General features: G+C 38.2%; 1 protein-coding gene across 4 annotated transcripts in view; it reads right to left on the bottom strand.

The window, feature by feature from the left end:
- The window catches only part of RERE (arginine-glutamic acid dipeptide repeats), a 254,855-nt gene that overhangs the window by 79,756 nt on the left and 149,066 nt on the right, over positions 1-26,033 (bottom strand). For all 4 annotated transcript variants that reach the window (XM_074848543.1, XM_074848545.1, XM_074848544.1 and 1 more), the window contains 4 exons: positions 23,007-23,055; positions 19,288-19,412; positions 18,325-18,424; positions 2,610-2,708 (listed from right to left, as the gene is read on the bottom strand). In XM_074848543.1, the coding sequence (XP_074704644.1) occupies positions 2,610-2,708; positions 18,325-18,424; positions 19,288-19,412; positions 23,007-23,055 (373 nt within the window). The remainder of the gene's footprint in view (positions 1-2,609; positions 2,709-18,324; positions 18,425-19,287; positions 19,413-23,006; positions 23,056-26,033) is intronic.

Consider the following 26,033-nt stretch of genomic DNA (forward strand, 5'->3'; position numbering starts at 1 on the left):
AGGGCAGAGCACTCGAACTATTTGTTCCGGCAGTCTGTTCCCTAAACAAAAAAATCCCTCTTATGACAAGATAACTGGAAAACTTATCAGGAAGCTGTGTTCTAGGCTTTTTACTCATCTCCTCCTTCGCTTTACTGTCAGTGTTAGCACATGATCCTCTTTCACTCTACGACTTCAGACAGTCTCCTTACCACAAAGGTTCTTTGTTGGATTTCAGAATAAGCCTACCCTAATACAGGTTTACATGGCCTGGCCTACTCCTAATCTAGCTCTTGCAAAAAGGTTTACATAAGGAGAGAGCAAGCACACATAATTCACTGGAGTAACTCCCTGAAAGACTTTCAGAGAAACTAGAGCTTAAAAAAAAGTCTCTCCAGTCATCATCTGAATAATTAAAAAATGTTAAGAGACCATGAAAGTTTCACCCATTATTAATCAGTTCTATTTTACAGCACCAATGCCAGCTTTATTAGTCACTTAACAGGATCACAAAATTGATTTTTATTTGCTTCTTCAAATACTTTTACCAATTAACTAGGGAAAAAAACCCACAAACCTTTCTGTTGTCACTTTTACATGAGCAATGCTGGTTTGCACCTTATTAGATTTTTTCATTTACACGCCTGTTAAGTATACATGACAAGTTGAATTTCTTTCCCCATTTACTCTTATGGTACATGAGAGAAGAAGCTTTTCCAACAGCAAAACCCGTAAGAGTCTGAAGTTCTTCTGTGATAAATATTTTATCGTAACTAACTTCCAATCGTCTGATTTTCTATTTTAGTGCACGCTGCAGCCTAATTATTGAGCTAGGAAATAAAACATTTTTCCATCTTCACAAAACCAGACATGCCTAGTCAGCTTGCTAAAGAGGTACTGTCTTCTTACATGTTACATTTCACATAAATCTACTCTGTTAAGCATAATTAACACCACCATTAAAATGCAAAATATTTTTCGGATGTAATCCAAGTAAACTTGTTCAGCATTTCTCCTGGGTACTGAAAATGCGCTAGTTTCACTTTTTTTTTTTAAAATATACTCAAGTACTTCTGTGCTAGCTTAAGCTGCAAGGCCTGACAAACAAAGGGCTGTAATCCAAATGCTGCCAGAAAATGCATCTTGTGTTGAATGCAATATTTAAGAATGTTTGTTTACAAGGTGTCAGCAAATTAAGAATCTATAATTTGCTTCCAACTTCACATGATTTATTTCAGTTTACAACCCTACAGAAAACTGTTTAATAAGCACACTTGCATTATATCATATGTATAAAAATTAAGCCAGTAGAAACCTCACGATTGCAGCAATTAACCTGGAGAATGAACCACAAGAAACACCTTTGCTTCACTAATTCTCACACAGATATCATCTCCCCAGAGTCTGGAAAAATACCCAGAAATAAAAAAACCCCGTGGTCCGTTTGAGCGTGAAGTGCTTTCCCAGCAGCACACCCTCTCTGTCAACTACAGCTTTTATGAAGAGGTGTCTTTCTCAGGTCAAAATTATTTTTCTCCACTACTCAGACTGCAGAGCACTATCTTTTAGTAAGCTAATAACAACTATAACATTTCAATCCAAAGCCATATCCCACCAAAATCCTCAGCCTCTGTCTAAAAGAAAGAACAACATGTTTACATGTTCCTTCCTTGCCTGCACTCCAACCCCAAATCCTGAAAGATTTAACCACCAGCACACGCCAAATCAGCAGCTGTATGGAAGAACCAGCACTGCAACTACTAAGTCGTGTAAGTTGACGAGCCTCTCGGTTGTACCAGGATGTTAAACTGTACGAGCACAAATCCCTCAGCGATTCCAGGTTCGTAACTGCGAGGACACCATACAGCACCGCATATTTACTGCGTGCCCCAAATTCATCATGTCCATACGTGACTTTGGGAGCTACACGTAAGATGGATGCACTGTTTTCAGCACAGTTTTGGAGCTGGACAATTTCAACATACTCTAAATGAGATGTGGACGGCATGGCTAAACCCCAGCTTTCAGATAATCTATTCTTGGTCTGCTCTTTGCCAAAGATTCATCCATCAAGAACTATGCCAGTAAACACTTTCTAATACTCTGTATGAGGGGAAGAAGGGACTTAATCTCACACTCTGTTTAGGAGAAGCACTGATATCCAACCTCCCATTAGCCAACCTGAGCTGACACCGTAAGCCTCCTCCAATACTAGCAGGGAAAAAACCCAGGAACAGTACTTTGTATGCCTTCTGCATCTTATCCTACTCCAATTAATGAACGTGGCCAGCCTTCCTGGAGGTGAAAGTGAAAGTGAAATGTCGAGTCCAGATGTTTTGCAGCTGATCATGTACCCTATAGCATCCTCTCAAGAACAGTCACTTGATCGCCTCCTCTCTTATTCTACTATTAGAAAGATATTTTCCCCAGTCTAATTAAGTTCTATAAATTGAATGAGGGCCCACTAACTCAGAATTGTGCAAAAATTTATCCTGTGCAGCAAATTATTTGCCCCTCTTCTTTCCCATAAAGATAATCTCTTTAGAGAAAAAAAAAACAACATAAAGAAAGAAAAAAGCAAGAGACACAACATAAACTATAAGGCTCAGGGGAATAATTCATTTCCCTACCACTTCATCTTCAGTCCAACACTTCTCAATCAGTTTTGGCACAGGTTTCTTCACCAAGCGCTGCAGGGCTTTTCCAGCATCATAGTTACTTTCATGTAGCTAAAAAATAAAGAAGACAAATAGATCATTCAATGGAATTAGCAATGATTTGATATTGGAGAACAACCTCTAAAGGGGGCCACATGAAACATTCTATGCCTAATTATTTTTACTGCTGATACATGAAATCTAAACAATCTGAAGGGTAATTGGGATTTTATTAGTAGAAAAAGCAGCATTAAACCAAGTATCCTTTCTCCTTCCTTCCTAAGCTTCTCCCAGATAACGTTTGAGCCCATAAAGCACTGAAGATTTTTTGGTTAACTTTAAAAAATATTTTTTATATTAGAAATTCCAAGGAAAATTTTAAAAACCTCCAACAAAATGTTTTTCAAAAGGAGTTGTATTTCATGCAGCATATTTTGTTCAGATTAGTAAAACCAACTGGAAAAACTAACACACAGGAGGGATTGCAAGTTGTGGGACGTCAACTGTACCCATCCAGAAAATTCCCTTTATTTTTATCGCACTGCAAAGATCACCATGCTGTTGGAAAACAAGTATGGAAGAGAAAGAAACCCTCTACAGATAGCTACAGGAGTACATAAAAGCAGCTAGGGATGTCTATGTTGACATTACTGTTTCAGCTGGTCACAGACTACAGTGCACATTATTTTCTACCATAAATTCGGTATCTGTATGATCAAAAGCTGTCTGAAGTAGACAGTAGACATTGACATTGGGGTGAGGTAGAAAAACAACTACACTGAAAAAAAAATTCAACAATGAACCCGTGAGAATCTTCAGCTCTTAACTCCTGATGGAAAGCATTTAGCACACTGTAGATTTATAGGCTGTTCTATCTTCAAAGTACAGTGGGATTTTAAGAACTGAAGGACTAGTTAGGAGCCTGCTCTATGTCTTCTGAAAATAATCTCAAAGAAAAAGAAATATTGCTGGGATGATAAAAACTGAATTATCTTCCTACACCCAAAAGGGAGAACGATTTGCATGCAAACTTCCCTACACAGACAAGAAGTAGGTTTTCTAAACAACATGCTAAGCAAACCAACGCTTCAAAGCTATCGATTAACATCACAGAATTTTACAGACCATCAAAAGTTTCTTTACAATAGGGACAATCAAAACATGATTCTGTACACCGATTATCTCCTGCTTTTCCTTCCCATCCAGAATTTATTCTGAGCTATCTGCAAACCCACTCTCTAGAAGCATCCATGCTGCTAGACCTGTGCTTAATCAGTCTCAGAAAGCAGTTCAACAAGTACGATAATTCCTGAACTTTTCCCAAGGCTGTGAACTGAACAGCGATCAAGACATAATTACTGAAGAGCGACAAGATATGAACTACTTTGTCACTATTAATATAAAGTTATAACTAAACCTGATTAAAAGAGGAAAAAATTCCTCATTTTTCTTATGTCAAAAGGCTCAAATTTTAGAACAGCATTCTGCTTCAAATAAAAATAGCAAGATTACTTTCTTACTGCTGCTATTTACATGTCTCGACCAATTTGTAAGTACCCATTATGTACATTTGACAATGACCCTTCTACCCTAGGGCCACCTCTGAACAATATTGGGTTTTTCTTATATTGCTTCTTTTGTCTGGTCTTGTCTTAACTCAGACTGTAAGCTCTCTGGTGCACAAGAATGCCCTGCATTCATACTGAATCCAGTAGCATGATTCAGAGACTTTTAAAAGCTGTAAGTAAATTACTCAAATTTACTTCTGTTAAGTAGGTCTGAGTGATTTCTACTAAGAAATCAAGACAGATGTCTGAATCAAGATAAAAGGGAAAAAACAAATCACTCTCCCTACAGAACTTTTAAGTGAGACTATAATAAAAATCAGTTTCCACTGAAAGCCAGCTTTGTACCGTTCTCCCAGTAAATAACCTCTCTATGAAAGGTTTGTCCGTTGACTTTTGAAAGCCACCAAATAACTTAGAAAGTCAAATGACATCTTAGATTGCTATGATGATATTTACAGCAAAATACAGACATGCGTACATATATATATATGCGTATATTATAAACATATATCTAATATGCTGCTTTAAAGCTGCACCACTGTTGAATCCAGGTTTCAGATGGGACAAGCCCGCTGTAAGAAAGCCAGCACGGCTCGAGCCATGGTACTTCTGCGAGCGACGGGGCAGAATAGTCAACAAGTCTTCAAGGCCTGCAGCAGAACTTGCCAAAAGCTGGGAAATGGAAAGCAAAGCTCTGCACAGGACTCATGCAGCTGGGAAAAGAAAGCACATCTGTAAGACCTGGTATGGAGCAGTCTTCGCTTTCACTTCCTGGCTTTTGTCAACTCAGGTTTTAAATAGCTTGTGCATCTGTAAGCACACTGCTTTTTCATAAAACAGGGTTCACTTTTTCAATAAAAATGATACCATAAATGGACAGGGAATTTCAGAGAACAAGTAGTGCCCATTTCACACAAGGCAATGTGATCTATCATACTGGGGCAGCACTTCATGAAATGGTAGATTTTGGATACCAGTATCACGCCATGCCACCTTCCCATCTATTTTACTAGCATCTCAGTTTTCTGGTCGTGACTGCCGTGGATTGTGACAGTCTATAAAGCCAATCTGTTTGCAGTACAAAACGCACTAGAAATTACTTTGTTTTCTTCAAGTAAAGAAAAAGTCCCTGCACATGAACCTCAAGGTATTAGAAGTAACAGCTAATTTATTCCATCTGCTGATGAAGTTTCAGTTCCATATAATCGAGCCTCCTTTGTCACACCTGAAGAGCCGAGTTTCCAGAGAACAATTTGATCAACAATTGTTACTAAACGCCTCAAAGAGGTGGTCTGAGGTCCAAAAATGCAGAGGACCAGGTTAGCTGTAAAAGCCGAAGTGCACAGCCCTCTAAAAAATGAGGCCACGCAAAAGTCACGTCACATACCTCCTACTGACAGGGCTGAACACGTTATCAGCTGTGTTACAGTAGTAATTAGTACATTATGAGTTGCACTTCACACAAATTGGCTCAGATCTTCTATCATCAGCAGGAACAGGTCCTGAACTAATGAAGGTGCTTTTCCACCTCCACCAAGTTATTGTGGCATTCAAAATTTATTTATATTTGAGGGACTTTAAAGAAAGTGAAGTACCTCTAAAAATAAAAGGTCACTACTGGGCAAAGACCTCTGATCATTAGCTGCAAAGTGTTTTTAGAACAAACAGTAATGTTCCCTAACTGGCAGCCTAAACATTTTTTTTTTCCCCTTACCAACAACTACAATAACAATAGCATACAGGCTGTTACTGCAGTAAAACAAGCACTTGCTAATATAACCAGAACAAGAAAAAAAACTAAGCCAGAGTGGTTTTCTATTCATTTTCAGCTTTCTAGATGGCACCTACGGGGAAGTTACAGATACTCTGTACAATAATTATATGTACTTATGCAGAGTAACCATAGAAAAAAAAAAAATGCTTCAACTTCCAAAAAATAATTTCCTCCCCAGCCCCCTTCTTCAGCTATCTGATCTCTGCAAGCTGCTGCTAAGAGAACATTAACACATCAGAGCCATCAATAGCACCTCAGCTGCTCTAAGTCAGGGAGATGCATTCCCTGAGATCACTTTGTAGAAACCACTGCTTTCAAACCTGTCTCCCCAGGCGAAATTTCCTAATGTACAACAGAACCATGGCTTGTAAATCTGCTTCTGGTGACTACATCAGTGTCAGCTCCCATGATTCCACCTCCCTGCCAGTGAAACAACCATCTCTGTCCATCTTGCGTGAGCCCCAAGTCAAGTGATAAGAGCAGAAAGCCAGACCTGCAGTGCCAGTGCTCAACACCAATACTCAAACAACACTACTGACTGCAAACTTTCTTTTTTAACTTGTTTTTTTAAGACTCCTGCGGTATGCAATACCTACTTAAAGGCATGAAAATAAGATGTTGTCTTTTCTACTGGGTACACATTAATTTTTCTCCTTGTTTGCACTCCAACACTGGGAACAGGTCCATCCTAAAGAAAAAGGACTGTTTGTTTTGCCAGCTCACCTTGCAAATGCTTTTTCCTGTGCACGCCACTACCTAAAAGACTTTTCACTTGGGAAATTTGACAGTGTTGAAGAGAATAGCGCTTCTGTTTCTCTTCCCTCTCTGCTCCCTCCCAAAACATGCAGTAATGCCAAAGCCTCTTTGTAATTTGGAGGGCATCTTTACTTCGCCTCAAGGACAACACGTGTTTTTCCCTGGCAGCCCTATTGCCCAAGCAGCTCAATCTGCAAAAAAAAAAATAATCAGACAAGCCCAGAAAGAATGGACTGGTCTAGCAGGCAACTACTCTGGTTACTGAAAAATAGAGAGTTTACAGGCCATCAGAACTGTCCCAAATCAGCAATGGAAAATGTGAGCATTAACTTTTGACCAAGTAATTACATTAATAACAATCACAAAACCCATAAGCACAGACATGAAAGAAGTCATGTAACAGAGAAGACACACGTGTAAACAAGAGACCTGATAGCGGTTTATAGTCTCCTGAAAAATGTTACTTTTAGCAAGCAGAAAAAAAAGCTTTTTTAAGTGCCAGGAGCAGGATAATGCAGCAAAAAGGAAAAATATTTTTGTCAGTGCCAGAGTTACATTTACGTGTTTCAATCTGGCTCATTTTCTGCTTATTACTTTCGGTCATTTAATATATATAAGCACTTTATTGGCAAACAACTCAAAGATATAAATAATAGCTAATGATGACTGCCTATGGTTTCATTAACTTCTGGTTGAACTTTTCAAGGTATTGCTATAAACACTAGATTACCATCCTGTCATCTAGAGAATCACCATTTTTAGCATTAACTCTGCCATCTAAATTTTGAACCACTCTGACATTATGTATATAGACAACTGCAACAAGAGGAATCAACACAAGCATAACTACACTTTAAAACAGAAAATACAGCAACTTCTGCATCACCGGACAGGATTTTAAAGAAAAATTCTGAATGTGCACGTGTCTAAAAACCTCATTTATATTACAACAGTCATTAAACAACGCTAGATCACAGGCAAGCCTTATTACCATAAAGTCTGCACATTACCACAAGGTTTCAAGTTTCTACTAGAGCTTCTCAGCAGAGCTGCCATTTTCTGTCTGCGTGATGTTGCAAATAAATTCTCCTTTTGGCATGGCTCAGCTGTCAGGCACCTCTGTTCTGTAATGAACCCATGAATTACATCTTGCAGCTCTGACATCTCTGGTCTTGCTCATCAAAATATTGTTCTTCAATTGTAATTTATAACTTAATTTAAATGTCCCTTTTACTGTGACCTTTTTAGATCAGAATGGCATTGCATCTGGCAGCTTCTACTTCAGCAAGGCATCCTTCTGCAATTACAGTCATTATGATCTCCATTGAAAAGCCCATCTGAGTTAGGCTGCATTCATGCTACAATATTAAATAATTGCAGTCCATTAAGAACACTGTTAGATTCCAGAGTCTTTCTCTAAGGAAAAATTGCTAGTATACAGTGAGAAAGCAGTACTGAACTACTTTGAAATCTACCCAGAAAAGTCAATAAAAGCAGACGGGATTGTTCAGCCAGAACACACTTTTGTGGGGATGCAGCCACGTCCAGCATTTATAGAAGAGCACTGGAATCCAGGAGTTGTCCAGGTTCGAGTGCTGGCTCTTCCACTGAACGGTCACTGGTCATGCACAAATCACATCACTTGTCAGGGCACGAAGATATAAAGCCTGACCTGCCAAACATGAGGGAAGTACTACCAATATTGCAAGAGCTTTTTAAAACTCGAGTAATACAGATGAGTCAAAAGAAATTTTTCACTGCTGCCACGCAAGATGCTTCAGTGGCATTGTAAAAGATGATGGTATTTGCCTGGTACTGCACTGTCAGTATTTACATAACATCCCCACCAGTTATTTTAATCTATGCAGGCTTAAGAACATTGCAATTATTAATGAGGGATTTGCTCCTCTCACTGAAAAGGAAAATGGTCAAGATAGCCAGTAGTTCTCTGTAAAACTGCAGCATGTTTAAGAGGGTAGAAAATAATGAGGAGAGAGAAGGAAAAAGACAACAAGGAAAATGAACAGCAGAATGAGAATTACTGCCATGTGGCTTGAGCAGCTAGGTCTTTTGGTGTAATTACTCTAATCCAACCACCTAATTTAATACAAAATGTAATTCAGGCCACTTTCAGTAGCAAAGCTGACAAATTTCAGTTTGATGCAGATACTCTTACAGCTACGGACATCTCGCCCTGCTATCAAATGGAATATACTCCATAGCAAATATATTTCATTAGGTGAAACAGTAAAATCTATTTTCAAATTTGCAGCACTCTTTGAAGTGCTCATCCTCCAAAATGACAAGGTTTGATTTTTATCAACCATGTCTGATACCCAACAAGGCACTAGCACCAAATGCCCTTTAATTCCAGGAATTTCCTTCCCCTCGCTGAAATTCTACCTCCCCCCCACCTGCTGCAACACACTAAACAATCTGGATCAGAGAAAAAACATACTGCCCTCTCAGACAACAAAACTACTTTGCTGAGCTCCCTCTGGTGCCCAAGGACAACAGAACCTTGAACCAATCAAGAACCTAAACTATCCAACTAAGACTCTGCCCAACAATCTTGTTTTGTCAACACGCTGTCACAATTAACTGGGCAGTTTTGATGTATAACTAGTTGTCACAGCTTGGCCTGCAACAGAATTTGGAACTAACAATACAAGAAGGTGACAGAAATCAGTAAGCTACTTCAAGAGAAAATTGCTACTAGTTCTGCTTTTTTAAATATCTGACAGCTTGAAAAACCAGAAATCAGTCCTCACTGCTTTGGGGAAGGAAAAAAAAAAAAAAGAACACCAAAAAGCAACTTCCATCTCTTCCCCCCAGTTCTAATCTATTTTAAGCTTCTAAATAACTCTAATTGCTACAAAGTGATCTAAGATGCTAATGATGGAGATTAAAAAGCCAGATGCTCGTGTTACATCCACTTTTCACACTGGTACTGCCAGGGCTCTGCCAAAGCGCTCACAATACAGTTGCAAAGCAGAGAACAGCAGAGGGAGCTACCTGTGCCAGCTGGTTTGTGGGCAACACAACAGGCATGGCAAGTGCTCCACAAGCATCCAGAGCAGCGACTTGCCAAACACCTGCAAAACTCGAAACAGCATTTAAAAACAACTTTCAAAAAAAAGTACAAATATTTTACATATTCCCCCCACAATTTTTTAAATAACCATGGCAGTCATTTTTGGCCCTTTTAATCTGCCCATTTCAATAGCTTCTCCAGAAAGATTTCCTGGCTCATCTTACAAATCAAGTGCTGAAGTTTTTCCCCTAAGAGCAAGGATAAGGATGAATGAAAATTCAAAGTGGCAAAATTGTCTTATGCACCAGAAGTGGCTTCATTTCCCAACATGCCCAGGCAGAGAGTGATGGCCCCTAAAGTGCTGTGCTACCTCATCTGAACCATGAGAGTAGCTGTTAATTAAGGCTCATCCAAAAGGAAAACTAGTAATAATAAGAAAAGCTAACATATATTTAAATATTTTTTTATGCTTTCAACCTTGTCTGTAGTTAATGAACAAGAAAATCTGGTCTAAGGGCAAGTTAAAACAGGGAGTAATTTGTCTGGGTGACAGCTTACTTAGAACTGAATTTCCTTAAACTGATATTACACTGTCATGTTTGTCACTCATAATGACATGTTCCCATGTAACAGTGTGTCATGAGAAGTCAGAACACTATTAGTAAAGAGAAATTTATACAATATTAGCATATGATTGGTTTTTTTTTCCCATGTAGTATGCAAGCTTAAGTGGTGGTATTTTCTTACCATAGGAGGATAGAGTTGCTGGCTCTTTGATTACCCCAGCAAAATAACACACACATCAAAATGACCAAAACTCCAAGATTCACACTTACACACTGAGTTTGCACACTGACATTTCCAGTTTCTTTTCTACCGTCTGCTGTTTTATATAACTGATGCTCACACTTACTCTGGAATCAGAACAATGGGTAAGGCAGAACACTGAGAATGAATTTTTATTCTGGAACTTTTTTAAAACTGAGAACAAAGTAGTAATTTAACTCCTTCTTGACCTGGATTCTCTGAGAAAAGAACTGCAGAAACTCTGAACAGCAGGCATAGGTCAAAAGCAGCAAAGGATAAAAGAGGTCATGAGTTTCCGGCTTTGTATTAGTACGGAGCACAAAGAGGATCTTAAAGCAGATCTATTATTAAACCAGAGCTCTGGAGGACAGCGGCAAAGAAACGGGAAGAAAGGAGGGGAAAAACTACACCAAGATTTACCCCAGCTCTTACTCCATAGTGCTAGCCAGCAGTAGCAACTATGTTTATGCTCAATATTCACCATGTTACGATCTCTCCATGGATTGGCAGATCTAGGGCATCAGCTTGCTACTACAGAGCAGGATGAATTTTCAGAGCGTATTTTTTTCCAAACCTATTTGTCAGCCATTTCTGTTCTCCAAAATCACTGTCGTAATTTTAAACACTTCTTTTGATAGTTCTCATCTGCAGGGCTTGCCAGCTCCAATTCTTGTAAACAGGCCCTCATGACACGAAGACATTTTCAAATCAATTCTTCTAGCCTTTGCATACCACAATTCTAGGTTTGACAACTTAGTAATAGCCTCAAAAGTTTTTGCCTACTCTTCTACTGAAGATGAAGCCATGCTTTCAGTGAAGTTCTAACATTACGGCTATGGTGCAAAGTGAGATGATGACAGGGGAAGAACCCCTTGCTGCTCCTCCTCCTCCCCTACACACAGCTCAGCCTCAATCAGCTTCTGCAGTGCTTCCTAATACAGTATTCTGGGACACCAGTAACTCTCACGCTTTCTTTTAACCATACATCAGCTCTCATTTCTTTAGAGGAAGTGAACAACTCTGAGCAATCGAGGTGAGTGCAGAGTTGCTGCTTGTGTGCCACCACCAGCCAGGTGTAGAAACAGCCACAGGCTCCTGCCTAAAATGAGAGCGATATTAAGGCACACAGTAGGTGATACCAGCTTGCACGGATTGTTTCACTTCCCTCTATGTCTTGTATTATAAATGAAAGGACATCTGGAGTGCTAAGGGATCCAATAGAGCTGCAATTATCAGTAGCCTACCAGAAATGTGGGTTTTTTAAAATGAAAATGTCTTTCTCCTTGCCGGTTAACTTTGAGAAAGGCATACCTAAGTTTTAACTAAGGGCAAGCCACCATAAATCTTTCCACTGGAAGAATGATTTGAGATGTTCCTACCTCCCCAGTTGTGCTGATTCAACTATCTGACAGCTGTCCTACACACTGCACGTGTGAAATGATGTTACTTTAGAGTATCCCACAAGCAGTATGTGCTTTGCTTTGAAAAAATGAACAAAACCACAAACACACTGCTTTGGAGGTCACATTAAAGTTGTCATAACCAGAATACTGTCAAAAAGCCACAAAACACTTCTCTGGTCTTTACCGGATACCTTTGCAGATCCTTAATAAGTCTACAACAATTATGACAAAATCGTCCTGTACAATTCTCACAGTAAACAAAGTTGTGAGGGTGGGATAAGAAAAGGAAGAAAAACACTGAGGAAAACTTCTGTGAAAACAGTAACAGTTATTCCTATGAGGACCTCCTAATAAAACTCTGGCCCTGTGTGTATGCCGCAAGCTACGTACAAAGCTTCCATAAGGACCTTCTGTGAATCACATTTAAAGAACCACCACTGTGATACAAGCACACGTCAATATTTGTTTTCCATCTCAAAAAAAACCCACAGGGGAGCTGGAGACTTACTGCTTGCTGAATTGGCATGAAACTTTTTCACATGTACGAAGTCAGGTTTCAAAATTATTTGACATTTAACTGACTTACACATAAGCTCTCTATCATGTAAGAGTTTACAGCATTTCTAACAAATGCAACAAAAAGGGACTACTACTGATGTTATTAGTGTAAATTAACCTGGAGGAAATTACAGACTCACAGTAGAGTTAGCGCTTCTGAATTTAAATTGCACAAGGCTCTGGATATTAAGAGAAGGGCTCATTCTACTACATTTGAAGGCAAAAACTCCTTTAGATTACTAAGGAGCAAGACTAAAATTACTCCAGTGATCCATATGCCTTTGAAATGAGCCTTCCCAGGACTGAAGTATAATTTTATAACTTTGCCAATAAGATGATGTCCGTAAGTTTTCTGGTATTCTTTGTTCATCTGATCTCCAATGCTTCCTGATCTGAGAGTTAATAAAGGCAAAACTCAATGTCATTTCTGCTTTTAGAAAGTAGTTTAAACATTCTTATTACTTTTTTTCATAGGGCAATACTGAACTGCATGGGAAAAACCTAACCTGAGTTGTCTCACACTGCAAGCCACAGTCCAGTAATCTGCTTAAATGTTTTGGCACTGTATGTTAGCTTAAAAGCATGACGTGGACAAGAAGGATATTCTCCGTAACAAGCACCAGGACTGTACCTCTGAAAAGTTCTCACTCCCACAACGAAGGAACACTCAAGTATCGAATTTCCTATGTCTAAGAGGAGTTTTAGAAAATGTAATGCCAGAAATGGAGTCTCTACAGGAACTTAAGAGAACACGGACACACAAAGAAACAAATAAAACTACAGTTTCACCTGCTTGTCTAAACATGCTTGAATTTGATCCTACCACAAAACTTAAGTGCAGGGTTGTCTTTATTTTCATTCGCAAACTGGAAATCCTTCCCCCCATGTTCCACATAAGTATTACAGATGGCCCAGGTTACCCACCAATTGCACGTGTTACAGAAGAAATTTATCTGCAAGTAAAACATACTGGCATCACAATTGGCCGTTTTTTACAAATACTTTCAACAAGACTTCTCTTTATTCTACCGAAGAGAACAAAACAGTGTGTCAGATGCTTGCACTTGCAAGTGAAGAATGCTAAGCAAAGTAAGGTAGTTGATTAAACTAGCCTGACTTGGAAAGGAAATGAATTCTAAGGTTTTTCTATTGATTTCCAAATTTCAATTAGCTTGGAACAGACAAAAAAAAACCTACACTAAAACAACAACAAACACAAAACAACAACAAAAAAAAGCCCAAACAACCCACAACTGGCCAAGTCCTGGCTCTCCTGCACGATTTTCTTACTCAGGATCTCTACAGGTATCTTGTAAATACAGTGTTTTGAGGGGATTTTTGATGGTATTCTGATTATTAAAAAGTGATGGCTATCCACACTCAAAGCCCAAAAGCGCTAAAAAGGCAAAGTGCATTACTACCAATTATTAATTATAAAACTTCCACATTGACCACGGTGGCTCTCAGAATGCAATAATGTTGTCCACAGTGACCCAAAACAAGGCTTGGGAGTAACTCAAATCAGCATTTCCATTTCCCTTTTCACTTACAAGGGAAGCAATGCGCTTCTCCAGATCACAAGATAGGAGGAACTGGGTGGTGATTAAAAAAATGTTTCCATCATCTACCCTTTCACCAATAAAAATGGCTTCACAGATTATGGTTCAATTATGAAACTGGAAAAATAAAAATGTACTGAATATGCATGTTTGCATTTTACATGACTAATATTTTAAGGTCTAATGCATCAAACGACCTTTCTTCATGAATATTTAAACAAAGCACAAAACCCAGCTAGTTTTCGGAAGTCAGCCACATTCAGCTACTTGTTCTATGGTTGTGTAAAAAGACCCTCTCTGTGTGAAAACACCATGGTGAAAGACTTTCAGGAACTCTTATGTCCTCCTCCCTACCTCTCAGTATGACAGTCAGCACTCATCAGGAGGGCAACAAACTCCAATCGAAAACTTTATTTCCTTCCTAAGGCTTACAATGACAAATGTGGCATCAAATCCCAAATAGCCAAAGGAACAGGAGTCAAAATTTACCTGGAACATGAAGTGAATAACCCTTTCAATGAGCTGATATATATGTTGCATTGTGCCTTCCATGATCTTCATTTCTATCTGGTATAATTAACAATAAATCATTCTGGGGACTACAGCAGCTGTTATTACATAAATAAAACACTAGCAAAGGAGCTTGTCAAGACTGATTTATATGAAATGCTGCTCTGAAGTTTATTGGATTTCCATAATAAGAAATCATACCATATCCATTTTTTTTTACATTAATCTTCTGGGTTGCATATGATAATTTCTAAACAAAAACACAACTTAGAGCAGGGTAAGATTCTCACAAATTATTTATCTGATAAATCTGGTATGTTTTAAGTAGATAGTGAACAGAAAAATAAACAGGGCACCACTTTGTCAGGACAACAAATCATCTATCTAAACTGTTTTAAGTTAGTCAAAAAAGTAGGCTCTCAGAAATGAAAAGTTTCTTAAAATATCCCACCTGACAGAACTATTATTCATAACAAAACACTTTTCTTGAAAAATTCAAAGTGAACAAGGAAAGTATCTTCACTGGTTTCTAAAAACTGCGATGAACAGTACTAGCACACAGAGTAGATTTCTGAAGCATTAATAAAGCACAGAAGCCTAAGGACCTTCCAGAAGTCATTAAGGTCAGACCTTGCAGACTGTGTTTTCTTGGAAGTACAGCAGTCCATGTTCAGGCAGACTATTTAATGGGAACTACGCTGTGTCAATACAGGCTTGAAAACTAGCCTAGAGAGGAACAGAGGTCTTGCACCACAATACCTACAAAAGAGAAACTTCAGCAAAGCTGAAGGTAATGAGATGATTACAAGAACAGTACAGGGTGAGTCTTACTGCTATACATTATGTCATAGTGAGGGGAAGTCATGACAACAGCAGTCAAAAATATTACACTTGAGAAACAAGATTCTTAAGAGGATAAATTAAAGAGTTTGTATAGTGCATTTATTTCAGAAGTGTGAAACCCTCCCCCATTCAGAAAATGAGTCAGCAGTGATTTTCTAAAATAGATGTACACTAGAAATACAAAGAGAAAAGAATCGGAAGAACAGAAACAAAACATTTTGGGACTCCTCTAAGTCTCAGAAGCAAGATGTCTACAAGCGCAACTCCAGGCTCCTTAGAATCCCAAGTGATTAAAGGGGGTAATTAAAGTGGATAGTGAAGCAGTGAAATTAAATTATTTTTCTGCATTAGTCTTTTATTATAGATGACGTGGGGAAAGAAATTCCAAGTCCAAAATCTCGTTGATGATTATTGGCCTTAACAGAGATTTGAGTCTCTAAGTAGGACGTTAGGGAACAATCTAGAAAACTCTAGAGCGGTAAGGCACCAGAATCAGATGGCATCCATGCCAAGAGAAAGGAAGGAAATAAAAGGGAAATAGGTAAGAAACTGAAGTGGATGTGCAATACAGACTTAACTGCAATTCTTATCAAACAGTATAAAAATCTTTAACACACCAGCTATCCTTAGAAAAGGAGCCAAAGGACTAAGATTTATACATTCCCCTCAGTTCTGAAGTGCACTGAGAAGTAACACTTTGCAGATGTAAAAGCAAGAACAACAAGAAGCATTTAATTTGGGTACAGAATTTGATCTTGGATTTCAGCTGGTTATACATGTGAGTGTATAGACTATATTGAAATAATTTTGCAGAATGAGAATGGAAATTCTGTTGCTGTTTAGTTAGGAAGTATAACGGGGGCACATTTTAGATCTTAATCCTATTTTACTCCTGTCTGTTGCAGGAAGCAAGAGAAAAATTGATACGCTCGATGAAAAACATGTAATCAACTAGAAACACATATAAGAAACCGAAATAAAACACCAATGCGAGTGGTTTTGATAAGCTAGTGTTACATAGGGAACATTGTTCATGTTAAGAATACAGGATTTTATCTGTAGATCTCAAGTCATACATACCTGATCATGGGCTTGACCAGTTACAAACCAGTTATACAATTTGAGCTTCTTATTAACATTCTGAAGTATTTAAAAACTTCATGTAATGGGATGGTTTACTGACAGTAAAGAATCAGTTAAGCATATTTAACCTGATTAATTTGATAAAGTCAGTTCCACTCACTTTAATAAAACAACCAAGTAACAACATGCTTAGGATATTCCTTCTAAAGAAACAGATAATCTGTTCTCTGTTTCAGTGATTATCACTCAGTTTCTGAAGTGGTTCACAACCATCTACAAGCTTTTAAAATTTTATAAATGAATGGTTAAAAACTATGCAACTGTAAATAATTTAAGCATAGCAGAGACAGACATAACATGGTCATGGGGGGTATTTATAAGCCACTTGACAGGAGTACAAAATACAAAGTTGGTTTTTGTTGGTATCACTAGTTTATTTTTACTGAACAAAAACAAATTACTTGCACCTCAAGCATTGTGAGCAAAGAATGTATGAGTCCCTGTAGATAGTTATGGTGCTGGACACTGAGGCAGAATATGCTTAAAACTACTTTTAGGAATGGAGATCTTAAAAAATTAAATCTGAAGCTACACACTGCATCTTTCCTTGGCAGTTTCACAAAGAATGTGCTCAACTGAAGTTGCTCCAGCTTCCACTCCTACCAGCTGTCCACGGGGTCTGTACATTTCTACTGTGATTGCCCCTAAAACATAGCACAGATTTAGCTAGAAACTCATTCAGCAAGGAGTACATCCTATCCTCACCACAGCCTTCACAAGTGCATGTGATTAGAACGTAGCCAATAACCGTGAAACCAACAGGACAGAACTCAACTGTCCATACCTCTGAGATATGTTTTATGGATAAAAGGCAACATAAAAAGAGGAAGAATGAAAATTGTTTATTGGTAGAGTCAGCAGATCTGTCTGTGTGTTTCTTCAGAGTAACAGATGACTAGTTACATGTAATTCCTTTTATTATATTTCAGGAAGGAAACAATGAAGACACACAAAGGTCAGCTTAGAGTCACTCCAAAAGCTGCAGATAGGACTCTGGGGAAAAACAACTAGAGACTTCCCTAAGTTACCAAAAACATGGAATGACAGACAAGTTTCTTCAGCTTGATCTTAAACAAAACATTTCATGTATCATGATTTACTGATGTTAGTGCCCCCCACCCACCCCAAAACAGTTGTTATGGCTGTACCGAAACCGTGTGAGCATCTCAACATACACTCACATCTACACAACTACTCGGTAACACTTTCTTTACACACCTTATGTTTATACAAGAGATAACTGGACATATGTGCACCCAAATATAAATGATAATGAAGACTGGATCATGAGTGGGATAAATTCCAGATGATCATTACCACATACATGACACTAAATCTGATGGCATTATGAATTTTCCTTCTAGGAAATAACTATTGTTTTCCTACAGCTAGAAACTAGTTGGACTGAATGACAAAGGACCTATAGGCAGGTCAGGTGTCAGCTGAATAAGTAACAATTCCAGCTGGTGTACTTGACCTGAGCAGCTTCCCATACAGAACATCCACTAGCTGTCATCTCAAAGGTACCACCCAGAAGTTTATCACTGAAGTCCTGTAGGTTAGTTCTTTGAAAACTAGTTGGTATTTGAAAGGGAGTTATGATATCCTAAGCTACTATCATTGTGATCCCAAAATCTATTTTACCTGTAAAATATTTTATGCACTACATGCTTTAAGTAGTTCAGAAACAAATGGAAAGACTGCTCTTCCAAACACTAGTTCTATATACTTACTGTATTGAGCGCGTTAAGTGTAGTGTCGTCACGGGAGGCTGCAACACAACCATCTTCTGTGGATCCTCCATCACACATGCCTGCAAAAGCTGCCATGCTCCTTCATAGTTTGAGGGGGAAAAAAGTTTAAATTCTTCAGCTACTGTTTGATGCAGACATCATGCAATACACAAATAGGATATTTACACCTTAAATCACAAGTTTCAGGGCCTTTGCGATACTGCGGAAACAAGTAAAACGAGGCACCAAACGCCGCTATTTGTTATGCAAACCCCAGTCACCTCAGCGTATGGAATAATTAATTCAAAATTAAAACCCAATCTAAGTGGATTTCGCAAATTAAAGATCTGCACTGCAGTAGTACCCAAGCCTGATCAGGATTATGGAAGACATAACCTCCATACATGAGGATAGAGTCTCACCTGAGACAGCAAACCTGTTGTAATCTTAGTTTCATTATGTTAGAAAGCTGACTTAAATTGCAGATTCCCCACATCTCCGAATTCTTGCAAACTACAGGTAATTTACTCATACTCTGAATTATTATGAGGCCCACCAGTGCATCTGATTAATCTACCAGGCATACCAAAGATCCGTATGAAACTGAAATGCAAACGAGAGCTCATTCAAAAAAACTATTTAGTGTCTGAAGGAATCCTGTGCTATCACAGCTATTCCACTCGTAGCAGTTACTCCCCTCGTTACTCAGTACACATGCAATGCTCCTTCTATCATGCTAGCACATACAGCTGGCTTTACATTTTAAATCCAAAAGCCACAGCCAGAGGAAAGATTCTGCGTTGGCCCGACATCAAATCAGAGAATTCTTGTCTCAAGCTAAACAATTCATGCTACACCAAAACAGAATAGAAAGGAGTGACCGTAGCCAAGCGCACATCCACGGCAGTCCACATTTCCTCTACAGCATTCTACAGACATTGGTAGTATCTTGGCTGAAATTACCTTGCTGCCCTAAGGTACATAAGTAAGTCACAGTCATTGACTCCTGGCATCCACACAAGTTCTTCATGCTGTGTCACTGTGTCACCGTCTGGGGAAGGAAATGGCTGCAGATCAGGAAGCTTTGCCTGGAAAAAATGAAGAGTTCACAGAGACATTAAAGTTGTTAACAATGTTAGGAGGATGCACAAGTGTTTGTAAATTCTCTGGAATATTATGATCTCATAGATGGAAGATATTCAGACAACAGGTGGAAGCTATTTGATCCAAGTTTCAGAAGTTTATGAGGAAATTGGGTCATCAAGCTCCAATCTATTCACTTTATCCAGCATTCCCTCTTTTAGAAGGGAGGTTCATTTTCTGACAGTTATGCAGGGTTAACACCACCTCAGTTCACCACCAGTGAAGCCCTTCTGTATACAGACCAAGTGCAAGCATGTCTGCAGAAATATTACAGCTTGAAAGTAAAACACTTTTTGCATTATGTATATATTTACCACTATGTATAGTCCTCCACTGTACAGAAGTCAAACATCGTTGGACAATTTGCCCTCAAAGAGACAGTTAATTTTCATTTGTCAAGAAGATGCTGTTACAACTCCTGCTTGTTGGGCTAAAACACACTCATTTAACATACTAACATGAAAGGAGGCAAGAATATGGCTACCATATGTGTACCATTTTAAATCAGTAAAAAAAAAACCCTACACATTTGACACTAAGCTTAATTTTAAGTCTGCAGTAAATCATTAAAACTCAAAAGAGAAACAAAGAAATTTCCTGAAAGTGAGATAGCTCAGTGAAATGAACTCTGCCACTAAATATTACACTGTACCCAGAGACCCAATTAGCATCTTTAGTCATCTACTGCTATTGGATGAGATAGCTGAAAGCCTCTTCAGAAACAGCTTTTAAGCCCTATAATTACCTCCTATACTTACAACGCTAAACATATTTGAGAGGCAACATTTATACATAACCAGTAATTACAAGTCACAGGTTCAGATGTCTTTCATGTTCTGCTCTTTAATCTGTACTTTATTTTACTTCTTGCCTGGGAAAATGGCTATGTCATTGAACTTCTTTTCTGGAAAAGGATAAGCAAGCATTATACTAAGATGAGATTTCTATGAGAGCTATGCATTCTAGCAACCAGAGTGCTTTCACAAATTAATGTTCATCCTTATGTACCCTAGGAACACGCTTAATTATAACAGTTACTCCTAAAGCAACTTCCTCTTGAACACCTCTGGCCATTAATTTGTTAGCCAAAAGTTTTCATGGGAGAACATTTAGCAGAGACCCACTCTCCTCCTCCTACGCATGTGAATTTTGAGAACAAATGCAATTCTACAAAACCATTGTCTTCACCGGTGTCTCTACTTGCTATTATGATACAAGCAGTACTTTGAGGTATCTGTGCATGAAGTATCAAAAAACTGAACCAACAGTCCTCTAGCATCTGTAACACACACAATTTAAGGAAAATGAAGGCAACAGATATTCATCAGAAACCACTCCTGGGATCTCAGGGTTGTTTCTGGATGCTACTGTGTTTTCACACTTTCCACAGAATGAATCAGACTACAGAATGGAAAGCAGCAAATACCATCTTCAATCTGATTTCCTACCATGGCCTACAACCAACCATTCATATATCTTAAGATTATACCTCATACTAATTAACAGGATGTGAATATATCCTCCTAGGGATGACATTTATCAGAAACATGGATGCTCAGTGAATGAAAGAACAATGGAAGTTTAAAATACTAAGCAAGCAAAAATTAACAGAATTCTAAATCAGTGGACCTTCTTCCTACTTTTATTTCCATCCATAAATGCATCTGGTAATTATACCTTACAGCACAGGTGACTAATACCTGCCGAAATATTAGATGACAATTTGAGATGAAAGTTGTTTTGAAGGTATCATTTACAGTACTCATATTATGACTACTGAAAAGAATACTACAGGTTTAATTGCCATGGACTTTCTTCCTCTAAATGCAAAACATCCTTAAGAATGTTACATCGGTTCCATAACTGTTATTAAACAAGATTTTAGAAAGAGTCTGAATGAATATTCATCACTGGGATGCAAAAATCCAGCACTTGGCAGTACAAAGTCAATTCCACAGGTAAAGGAGAGCACTCAGTTCCTAGAGAGAGATCTGGCCTTCTAAATCTGAGTAAGTTGCATGCTAATGCTAAAACCAGATTATTTTCAGTGCTTATGAAGGATTTCCCTCAAATTAGAACATACCGGGAACAAACTAACCTCTAGAGCCTTAACCTTATTCTGCTTCCCAGTGTTTGAACACGTTCAGCATGCTTTCTCAATTTCTGTTTTAACAATCCAAATGACTTCAGGCACTGGTCTTAAGAACTTCCAGTTCTTATTGCTTCTCGCAGTCAAACAATACAACTGACGTCTCCCTATCTTTAAAATCGAAACTCATCCTCTACAGCATCAGAACATGAAAAGAAAGCCTGCATAAAAAGCTTCCTGGGAAATACCAATAAGATATTTTAATTATAACATGACTTCTATCGACTATGGACAAAAAGGATATTTCAATAATCATCCAGAAGTACCATGCCTCCTAGTTAAAAAGAATTTGAACTGCTTTGTATGAAAATTATGCAGGTAAAATGGTAAGGACCAGCTAACCTCTTGAATGGCAGAGGGGGAGCGTGTTGGTGACACTGGCATGTGGTCACACAGGAGAAGGGTATTTAGAAGAGATCTATCCTTAACAGCTGCCAAAACTGCTCCAATTATAAATACTAATTTCATTTTTAATGAATTGCTAAATATACCATGGCACCCCTGACTTTTATGCTGAAGTACCACAGTTGGCCAAACTCAATTTAACGTACAAAAATAAGAGGAGAATATGTGCAGAGCTCAAGTGTAAACACAAGTCAAGGAGGAAATGCAAAGCCAGACATGACACCTGGCAGAGCACGCTCAGAGACAAACATAAAAGGGAGAGCAGGTTTACAGTGAATTCTGCATTAATGACAGCTACATTAACAGACATGCTTAAAAGCACTGTACCCTGTGTTAAAAGATGAATACATACATAAATATATATGTATATCTCAGCACAGTCACTCCACAGGAAAGAAACCTTTCTCAGGTTTAAAGTTCCCCCATCTTTCTAATTTTGTACTGTTATTCTTGGAAAACTGCTGTGTTTTTTTAATCACTTCTAACAGAACTCCATTTTGTTTAAATATGTAGATTCAGGACGAACTGTAACAGGTAACATACTATCAACTTCACCATTTTACTAAGCAAATTAAAATGAAAATATCTACTTTCAATATAACTAAAAAAAACCTACCAAATTTTTTTATAGTTTATTAAAAACATTGCCTGGTGAAAGCCAGCTGAGAATGCATTCATTTTTAACTCCAGGACATGCCCAATAATAGCTGAGATTTTTCCTTTATTTCCAGTAGCTACTCATACTCCTTCAATCTTATTCTAGAATTAATCCAATAGCACTTCTGCTAGTAAAAATCATTAACGTATCAACATTTGACATAGAAAAATCTCATTAACTGAGCTAAGGAATTCTAAAGAACTCACGATGAATCTAAAAAAACCTCACTGTATTTGAATGCATACAATTTTAACTAAGTGTCCTCTGGTCAGAGCAAGTGGCAGAAGCATGCCCTCTCGATATTAGAATGCAAACAAAATCCCTTACCTGATGGCTGGGTCCCACTCTGATTTCACCTTGGGTACTGTTTAGCCTCCTAATATATAAAGGAAAAAACAGTAATGAGAATTACAATTAGTGACATTTAGGATCATGCTCCTTATTTTTTGTCATTGCGTTTCCAATGCAAATGGAAGGAAAAATGATACATTGCTGAGAACACAAGACAAGATATACAGAGGTGTATTACAGGCCACACTGCAAATGGCAAAAACCACCCGGGCAAGTCTGGAGCTTTCAGTCAAGCAGTTGAACTCAAGAAGAGGATCAGTGTGATGTGCCCTCACAGGAGCAACTATCACAGCAGCTGACAGTGGGACACACATCTTCCTTCTTGTCGATGTTTAGATTTCATGTAATACAGAAGTAGCACTGGCTTCTAATCAAGATCCTTTACAAGCCTCTACAGCTCTGAACTGCTCCATGCTTTAGCCAGCCAACTCCAAAGCCTGATACGCAGAGAATCACCTTCCAACAGGCATCTGACTTGTACCATGTTCCTTTAACTGCTTATTTCAACACCAAACCCAAACCAATGCAGACAGCACGCTAAGCACTATGCTGCAGATGCATACACAGGAAATACCACATTCCTCATGAACATCTTTGTGGCCATTTTCATTTTGAAAGAGAAAATATCTTAAATATTTGGGGTATTAAACTTTGAAGAACAGAGCCTTGCGTTACCAGAATTGGCAAAACTAATTCCTCTTTTTCCAAGCAGAATTCATGGAAAACCATTCAGATTACTTTGGATATTACATGCAAAATTATCTAGCTCTTGTTTTAAGAAGTTAAAATTATTACTGCTGCTAATTCATTTGCTAAAACCACATCAGATAGTATGACACAGAAACATGGAAAAATCTAAAAGGCAATAAAAACATGCCTTGTAACTTTATAGAAGTGAATTTAATTCAATTCATCCAAAAAGGGCTTCCCTTCTACATAACACACTTGGCCCTCATATTTTTCCACTATTTTGAAATGATATTTGTATAAAAAACTTCAAGTTCCAGACGAACTGTCCCCCACGTAGTGAGAATCATACTCTGAAGGCTTCTGTGCTGCTCACACCATCGGCTGGAGTTACTGAAACATCACAGTATATGGCAGGAGAAAAGCTATTTTTTCATGTGGGAGAAGAATTACCCTGGCAACAACGAAGTTAAAGGTATGTCAATATAAACCAGAATAACACATCTGACATGACAAAATTGATTTTTCTTCCTAAATTTTGAACAGACTAACAGAGTAAATAAAACTTTACCATTGAAGAGTGCCCTTTGACCCCTTTTCTTTATTAAATATATTAAAATATAAGCAACAAGAAGGCAAAAGAACAAAACTATTTACTGGAAATACTAATTTCTCAAGGACTACAGTTGAACGTATGGGACCTCTCCGCTGTAATCTCACATAGCCAGCTCGTCAAGAGCCAGAGCACTGCAAGTCTATAAATGCACTTGTGCCTGAACACTCGTATTTAGGATACTGAATGCAGCTACAGTCTGAAAACTTAAATGACCATTCAAGACTCCTGTCAAATAGCATTAAACAACCATATCCAAGGAAATTCAATATCCTTCAGATCAACATACTTCTTTTCCTATAAATTGTTCTTAAACAGACATCTTTTATTTACGCTCTGCATATTGCATTAAAAGGACAACAAAATTCAGAGCTGTTATAAAACAAACTTTTGAATTTAACTCTTCAATAACTGCAAGACATTTAAGTGCCTCTCAACACGCTACCAAGGAAGAGCACACACATAAACCTTAGAGATCACCATCCTTAACCTGGAAAAAGCAAACTTGAATTAATCTTGCAATTTGCTGTTACAGGAATAAGGACATCATTTTACAAGTAAGCTGCTGCCCTGCAGGATTTCTTGTCACACTGCCATGTTCACAGTGATCTTAAGCTGTGATTGATAAAGCTTCCTTTAAACTTTAAAAATTAAGAATCCAAACCATTAAATACCACTTGAAGTCAAAAAGGTTACTGGAGGGTTGAGGTTTTTTTTTACATGATCATTTGTGTATCTTTATGAACATTTTCACCTCAAAATTTCCAAGTATGCTGCATACATGTATTAAGTTAAACTTGACCTTATTGACCATTCTGAAACGTTAATTCATTGGTACACAAGTGGGTAAACTACAGCTGTGGATCTGAATGGACTTTATCCAAGACAAGAGGGCTGGAGAACCTGTCTGACAGGCTTTGTAATACTCAATCTTCTGTCTTGATGTCTACGCAATGCTACCTCCTGGTAAGGAGATCCACTCTAAAGCATGTGCCAAAAGTCTCCTGAAAAGAACGAGAACATGGGAAAATGTTTTTCTTCAATGCATATTTTTGCAAGACACGATCTGACACTGTTAACTCTTGTTTTCAGGTTATGCAAAGAAACGACTGCACTAGAAAAACAATTTTATATTTATAACAAAGTTATAAATTAAATACTAAGGTACATTTTTGCAGCGGCAAGGTGTCAGAATTCTTCCTCGTGAGGAATGAAGGGAAAACTGACAACAGAAAATGCTGATGCTCTTCCTTTATTCCCAGAATTCATTTTAAAGCCACGCACATCTCTACTAACTAGTTAGTGCAAGTCAAACTGAAAACATGTCTATGCAGTTTCTGTCAGCTACGCTATTTCGCACCAGCCAAAGGCCGCTCAAACTATTTTCCATTTAGACAGGAAAAAACAGAGCACTCCAAATATCCCTCAACTCCCATGTTCCTCAGTTGGATCACACTGAGTATGATAAAGCAGTTAAGAATCAAGACTCGTTATAGGAGTCTGGAGCATCCTGTAAGTAATTGCAAAGACAAAAGCAAAGTTTTGGAGGGAACTTCTGCTCCTGTAGAGTTAGCTGGGGAAATTCAACGGGGCTACCCAACCATGATTCCTCACATGAAAATGAAGTGTCGAGAGAAATACTTCTGTGTGCCTTTTCATCACTCCTTTACCATTTCCTGATTATATTCACACCCTAAACGTAC

The sequence above is a fragment of the Strix aluco genome, chromosome 22, assembly GCF_031877795.1.
Source record: "Strix aluco isolate bStrAlu1 chromosome 22, bStrAlu1.hap1, whole genome shotgun sequence".
NCBI lineage: Eukaryota > Metazoa > Chordata > Aves > Strigiformes > Strigidae > Strix > Strix aluco.